The 6,662-nt window shown below is 59.2% G+C and overlaps 1 protein-coding gene, 1 long non-coding RNA gene and 1 other non-coding gene across 4 annotated transcripts; all 3 read left to right on the forward strand.

Annotated features, from left to right (window-relative positions):
• Positions 1-133: 133 nt before the first annotated feature.
• Positions 134-1,301, forward strand: LOC128776123 (uncharacterized). The gene is made up of 3 exons (XR_008421054.1): positions 134-242; positions 845-1,070; positions 1,203-1,301. It is a non-coding gene; the product is annotated as an uncharacterized LOC128776123 (long non-coding RNA).
• Positions 1,302-1,764: 463 nt separating this feature from the next.
• Positions 1,765-4,064, forward strand: RPLP2 (ribosomal protein lateral stalk subunit P2). 2 transcript variants are annotated; one of them, XM_019437594.2, is made up of 5 exons: positions 1,765-1,896; positions 2,039-2,162; positions 2,739-2,787; positions 3,769-3,867; positions 3,951-4,064. In XM_019437594.2, exons 2-5 carry the CDS (start codon positions 2,040-2,042, stop codon positions 4,025-4,027), a joined length of 348 nt encoding a protein of 115 aa, XP_019293139.1. In that variant the 5' UTR covers positions 1,765-1,896; position 2,039; the 3' UTR covers positions 4,028-4,064. The 2 variants fall into 2 exon arrangements, with proteins under 2 accessions (XP_019293139.1, XP_019293140.1); XM_019437595.2 differs by having other exon boundaries at positions 3,954-4,064.
• Positions 2,820-2,953, forward strand: LOC128776335 (small nucleolar RNA SNORA52). The gene has a single exon (XR_008421412.1). It is a non-coding gene; the product is annotated as a small nucleolar RNA SNORA52 (small nucleolar RNA).
• Positions 4,065-6,662: the final 2,598 nt, after the last annotated feature.

Raw genomic sequence — 6,662 nt, forward strand, 5'->3', positions numbered from 1 at the left:
CCAGAGCTCTAAATGGGCCACTTCCCAGCCAGCCTCAGGGGCCTCCTTCTCCCCGAAGCCTTCCTGGGGCTCCTCTAGAGACCTTGTCCCAGCTCCTGTGATCCTTATTAACTGGCAATCGCTCTGGGCCAAGTGACCCAGCAGTGGGCTTCCCCGCACGTTGCCTTTTTCAATCTTTGCACCTCGAAGGAAAGGAAATGGAGGCTATGACAGATTAGATCTTGCCCAAGGACTCATAGCCGGTAAGCGCCAAAGTCAAGAACTTCAAACTAGGTCTGACTCTCAGAGCCTGCCGTCCCTGTGTTCATTTGCCCACACTGCCGCACCCTCTTTCCTCCGATTCCCTAGCTATCACCGTCCCTTCCCCCAGGATGGGCAGTTCTGCCAGGCCCCCACTTTCCTGGCTCCTGTCCCCCACTCAGTTTCTACATAGCTGCCGAAGTCTTAAATCAATCACAGGAATACTATTCAGCTTTAAAAGGGAACAAAATTGGGATACACGCACACACACATTACAACGTGCATGAACCTTCAGAAGATTGTTAAACGAAATGTCAGATCCAGAAGGGCAAACACTGTGTGCTTTCTCTAATACAAGGTCCCCAGAGTAGTCAAATTCATAGAGACAAAAAATTAAAATGGTGGGAACCAGGAACTGGAAAAGACAATAGGGAGTTACTGTCTAATCCAACTTGGGAAGATGAAAAAGAGTCTGGAGATGGATGACGGTGACAGTTGTGTAATGTGAATGGACCCAATACGACTGAATTGGGTGATTAAAATGGTAGATCTCATGTATTATTTTATCCCTAAAAATAAAAATCACAACCTGCTACTTCCCTAGGTATTGCAGAAGTCCCCTCCTTGCAAGGAGTTTCCCCACTTTACCCCAACTGTGAGACCTTGAACAAGAAAACCTTTCTGCGCCAGACAGCGAGGCCGCCCACAGGAACCGTGTGGTTTGCATGAACACACCCGTGCTTGATGCACTACACCCGAAGGTTGGCCTCGCTGTGACAGCCTCCCACGGGCTGGGCTGGCTCCTGCTTCTGGACCCATCCCCTGCCACGGTGAGGCCTTTGCACCTGACCCTTCTGCCTGGCGCTCGCCCCGGTTCTCAGGGCCACCTCATCCCTTCGAGCTTATCTCAGTCTGGATCGACTCGTTTATTTACTCTGTGTGTTCGCGCGCTCTAAACTTAGGTTCCGGAGAAGCAGGGCCAGGCCTGCTCCCTCTCGGCACGCCAACCGGCGGCGGGGTCCCGGATACCGTGCAGTGAACAAGTGGCACGTGGACACAGAGGTGAGTTCGGAGTCCACACGACCCCGCAGGGGTGCAGCCACCAGGCCCAGGCCGCTCGGCTGCGCAGTGTGAGCGCGGGCCGGACTCGCCCACCTCACTGGCCTGGCTGCGCGGGAATACCGCGGGTCCCCACAGTCCCCGCGGCCAGGAACCAACCGGCAGCCAGCCGGCCGCGTGCGTCGGCACAGAAAGCGCGCCTGCACTTCCGGTAGCGGTGCACCATGGGACTTGGAGTCCTCCCACGGCGACGGCCACGTCCGCCGCACAGAGATGTGTGGCGGGAGTGGCGGCCGCGCTGCAAGCTCGCTCGCCCCGCCATCCCAAGAAGGTCGGGGGACACTCGTCCCCGCGTGGTACAGGAAGGCGGCCCTGGAGCTGCCCTTCGCCTTTGCTGCCGCGGGATTGTACGAAGCGAGGCCTCTCCGCCTCCGCCGCCCGGGCGCCCTGTGACGTCACTCGGAGGCGCCCTCGCGGCGCGGCCCGCGGATCCCGGGGGCTTCTGGGTAGCGGATTACCCCCGCCCCCCGCGCCTGCGACTTCCTTTCCGTCCCTGACGCCGCCGAGGTCGCACGCGTGAGGCTAGTCCGCCGCCGAGTGAGTGGGCGGCGGGGCCAGGGTGCGGGCAGTGGGGGCCGTGGGGGTCCCGGGGAGGGGCGGGCAGGCGCCGGCCGGGTCTTGGAGGGGGCCGGGGCGGACGGCCTCCGAGTCACGCCGCCGCCGTCTCCTCCCGCCTCAGGATGCGCTACGTCGCCTCCTATCTGCTGGCCGCCCTCGGGGGCAATGCCTCCCCCAGTGCCAAGGACATCAAGAAGATTCTGGACAGCGTGGGCATCGAGGCGGACGACGACCGGCTCAACAAGGTAGCCGCCCCGCAGGCCCCACAGCCCCCGGCTGGCCCGACGCTGTGCATATGGAGGCCTGTGGCCTCGGCGGCGCGGGTTTCACCCTTGAGAAAGCGCGGCTTGGTGTGCTCGGGGCGGGCGTGGGGCTGCTGCGACCCCAAAGAAGGGACGGTGAGGCGGGGGGGGGGGGGGGGGGTGCCGTGAGGCGGACTCCAGCCTGGTTCCGGGGACCCGAGATGGAAGTTACAGCGCAGTTTAAAACGTCCAAGTGATTTTGTGTTAGAGAAGTGGAAAGGGCAGGGCGCGTTTTAATGACGTTGTCTTTTCATCCGCCTCACTAACAACGTTCGGGCGTGTGGCTAGGATACACCGAGATGCTGTGCGATTCTTGCTCGGGAAATGCCGGGAGTGGTCCGGTTCCCGCTAGCGGCAGGCTTAGATTAGAGAACGCACGTGCAGGCCATAAGGGTTGGGCTGGACAGGGCAGGCCTCGAGGCTCGGGGGCGTTTTCTCTGTGCTCCTTGGTTCCAGGAGGTGAAGTTAGGGTGTGGGGCGCAGTAGTGAGCCTCTGGTAACTGCTGGTTGTGGTTCTAGGTCATCAGTGAACTGAACGGAAAAAACATCGAAGACGTCATTGCCCAGGGTGAGATTGTGTGCTGGGGGGTTTCGTTCTCGTGGTCCATCCTAATCCCTGCCGGTCAGCCTGTGGCCTGCCAGGTTTCGCTTGTGGACCAGAGCACTCGAGAAGCCTCACCCAGAGAAGTGAGCAGGCTTCAGTGGGCTTGTGCCGGGGATGCTTCTAGACATTCTGCGTGGGAGGGCAGCAGAGGGTGCTGGTGCTATCACCGGGCCGGCTGCCCACCCCACCTGCAGGGTTCGGAACTGGGTATTATTTCCATCTTTAAATATATTTTTTAACGTTTGCTTACTTTTTAAGAGAACGTGTGCGTGAGAGGGAGAGGGAGACAGAGGATCTGTGCGCTGTCGGCACAGAGCCCGATGTGTCACGAACTGTAAAATCATGACCTGAGCCGAAGCCGGATTAACTGACTAAGCCACCCAGACAGCCCTGGAATTGGGGTTTTATGAACAGATCTCACCATGTGTTCTCGGGGGGTTGGGAGCACCGACTGGGTGTGGGAGAGACCACAGGTCCCTGCCCCTCTTGGCCGGACAGATGGTTTTCTGGTGGCATGAGGCTGCAGATGATGGAATTGTTTGGAAGTGGTGCTGTTGGGACGGTGGTTCTATCCCTGTGTGTGTACCTCATGGGGCACAGCCAGCTCGGCAAACAGCTGGGGATGAGGATCTGGACCCAGGTAGCTGACTTAGTCCTGTCCTGGATGTAAATGCATTTGTCCAGCTTCCTTTGGGGTGGGTGTGGTCACCCAGGGGTGTTTTTGGTGGGGGGGCAGGGAGGGATTCCTAGACCGTTTCCAGACAGGACATTGTAGGAGGCTGGGGTGCGTGTATGTGGCAGAGGCAGAGCCGCCTGTGTGGGAGGACAAGCTTGTGACGCTGGCACTTGGTGATGTCTCCCTATATCGGGCAGACTGTCTTGTCCACCCCCAAGGGGCCTTCAGGCGAGCACCTGCTCTGATCTCCTCTCCCCTGACTTCCATAGGTATTGGCAAGCTGGCCAGTGTGCCTGCTGGTGGGGCGGTGGCCGTCTCTGCTGCCCCAGGATCTGCAGCTCCCGCTGCTGGTTCCACCCCAGCTGCAGGTAAGTGGAGGCTGGGGCAGGGTCTCTGCTGGGAATCTGGGATGCACTGTGGGCCTTGCTCACTGTGCCCTTCCTCCCCACAGCAGAGGAGAAGAAAGACGAAAAGAAGGAAGAATCAGAGGAGTCGGATGATGACATGGGATTTGGCTTGTTTGATTAGAGTCCTGCTCTCCTGCAAATAAAACCCTTTTTACGTATTTTTTGAGCGACCTGTGAGTGTTTTGTAAGAGTGCGGCCTTGGCACGGGGCAGGTGTGGGGGAAGAGGGGGTCCCACGGTGGGTGGGCAGGCCTTCATTCCAGGAGAAACCCCAGCCCTTCCTGGTGACGTGAGGAACTGGGGATCTGGTGCAGAGATGGGTACCTGGGATGGGAGGGCACCTCCTACGGATCTAGGGTGCGCCAATCCTTGAGTAGGCTCTGGAGGGGACGTAAGCCTTCTTGGGCACAGTCCTGACTCCTGAGGACTGCCGGGGCCTCCCCAGGAAGTGAAGCCTTCAGGGGACACACAGGAACACTTCAAAGGCAGCAGTGGGTGGTCTGCAGTGCTCTCAGGAGGCTCTGGCTGGTGGAGGCCAGCAGTTGCCCCAAGACTGGTAGCATTTTTCAGTTACACACGAGAAAGAGGTGTGGTGCACGTGCGATCTGTAGGTTTCCCTGTGGAGTCCGGGCTCCAGTTCATGTTCAAGCTCCACTTTTAATCTCAGCAACTCGGGGCAGTCACGTTCCTGCTCTGAGGCTTGGTTACCACAGCTATCTGACAGTCTGGCCAGATGAGGAAGGGGCTCGTAGGCAGTGATGTTGGGCCACGTGCCCACTAAGTCCAGGGGCAGGCCTGCCCGTGCCCATCTAGCCACCATCCTGGCCCTGCAGTGGTTTATAGTCTCCTGGGCCTTAGGTCCCCTGCCCACCAATGCCAGACCGCTCAGTAGACACTCCGATTCTCCCTCTGATGGCTCTGGGTCAGCACCGGGCCGTACTGTATGTGCATCTCGTGCCAGGCTACAGCTCTGACATCCTCGTGGGTTGTTTTGCAGGGAACAGGTAAGGAAGGGGCATAAAAGGAACGTCTGGGGGTGGAGGGCCTCTCTCAGGGAGGGAGGATGAGGCCTGTGGGACAGGAGTGTGTATGGGATGTGGGAAAGAAGGCCTGAGGCCCTCCTGGTTACCCAGAGGAGTGGGGACTCGCATGGGACTCGGGTTTGGGGGAGGAGGTAGAACCCGCTCCTGTGGTCGGTGGGACACGGGCCAAGAGGCATCACCGCACGTGTTCCAGCAGCATGTGCTGCAAGGGTCAAGGAGGGTGGGGTTGTGGATGCCCCAGGTTCCCTGGAGGAGGGGGCCTAAAGTCTGTGGGCAGACCTTAGACCGGGAAGAGAAGGGTCCTGGGTGGGACTGGAAGCATGACACCCGCCTGGCAGAATGATTACACAGCAGGTCAGTACTTACACGCTCGGGTCCCGTACCTCTGCTTGAGTAAAACCACCTTTTAGGGGCGCCTGGGTGGCTCAGATGGTTGAGGGTCCTCTTGATTTCAGCTCCGATCATGATCTCACAGTTCCTGGGATCCAGCCCCACATCTTGGGATTCTTCCCCTGCCTTCTTCCCCACGTGGTCACATGTGCCCTCTCTCAAAATATTTTTTTTATATGATTACACAGCAAACACCAGGGTTTTCATCCACACTGTGAGGGAGGGGGGCCACCTCCCACCCCCAGCCAGGGTTCCTGGAAGTGCTGCTATGTTCCTGGCTCCAGAGCAGACACAGTCCCAGGGGCCTGGAGAGAGGGATGTGTATCCAAAACAGTGCAACTCTGATGTGGAAATGGGGGCAGAGGTCTCCCGGCACTGGGGCAGGGCCACCCTTCAAGGCCCCACAGTCCCTCAGAAGCAGGAAGGGCCTGGACCCTGGCTTGTCCTTGGAGCAGGTCCCTGGCTCAGCCTGCACCTCCTGGTGGTCACCCTGGTGAACCCCTGGGCTCTCCAGGCCAGCTTTGGGGTGTGCTTCATCCCCACTGTACCATACCTCCTGCCCCCTGCCGCTTCCAGCAGCTTCCCCAAGGTCTCGGTCAGAAGGGGCCTTGATCATCCTAATGGGGCCATAGTCTCTGCACTGTACATCCATCCAAAGCACTCGGGGGTTAGTGTCCCCATGTGCAAGAGAAGGTCAATTGGTCTAAGTCAAATTCAGTTAAATATCTCCTGTTTTCCTCTCTCCCAATACCCGGGTCTGGGCTCCCCTCCCCACCCCCAAGGCCTTTTGTGCATGCTGTCCCGCAGCCTAGGCAGTCCTGTGCCCTCCACCCCCGGTCCCCCATCAGTCCTCATTTTGAGCTTATGTAAACAATGTCTCCCCCCGCCCCTCAAATAGGGCTGGGTCTGGACTGACCCTGCTCCACTGCTCTATCCTGTGCAGTCCCTCTGTCAGACACACCGTCGGTGCCAAGTATGGGTGGCTGAGAGCACAGAGGCTGAGGGATGGACAGCATGACCCAGGTGGTCCTGTCCTGGGGAAGCCCTGCTCTGGCTTCTCAGCCTGGGCCTGAAGGGGGTAGGGGGTGCAGTCCTGAGCCGCAGCCCAGACCTCCATAGCCCTGGCACCAGCTTCTGCCTAGGGTGTGGGTGTTCCTGAGGAGGCAGAGGCATCCCACCACCCCAGCACAGACCAAGCCCCTTGTCTGGAAGGTGGGGTGAGGTGCAGGGCTGGCTACTGGATCCAAGCCAGACTATGCCTGCCCTACACTCCAGGAGAAAAATGCGGAAGGGTGTGAGGGTGACATCACAGGAGTGCTCCACC

Source organism: Panthera pardus, unplaced genomic scaffold, assembly GCF_024362965.1.
Source record: "Panthera pardus isolate Hobbes unplaced genomic scaffold, ASM2436296v1 HiC_scaffold_12, whole genome shotgun sequence".
In the NCBI taxonomy this organism is placed as follows: domain Eukaryota; kingdom Metazoa; phylum Chordata; class Mammalia; order Carnivora; family Felidae; genus Panthera; species Panthera pardus.

Bases quoted from the DNA above. Each gene is read 5' to 3' on its own strand.
- RPLP2 (XM_019437594.2), top strand. From the start codon at position 2,040: ATGCGCTACGTCGCCTCCTATCTGCTGGCCGCCCTCGGGGGCAATGCC. The intron at 2,788-3,768 runs GTGAGATTGTGT...TGACTTCCATAG, and splicing joins CGAAGACGTCATTGCCCAGG to GTATTGGCAAGCTGGCCAGT. The intron at 3,868-3,950 runs GTAAGTGGAGGC...TCCTCCCCACAG, and splicing joins TGGTTCCACCCCAGCTGCAG to CAGAGGAGAAGAAAGACGAA.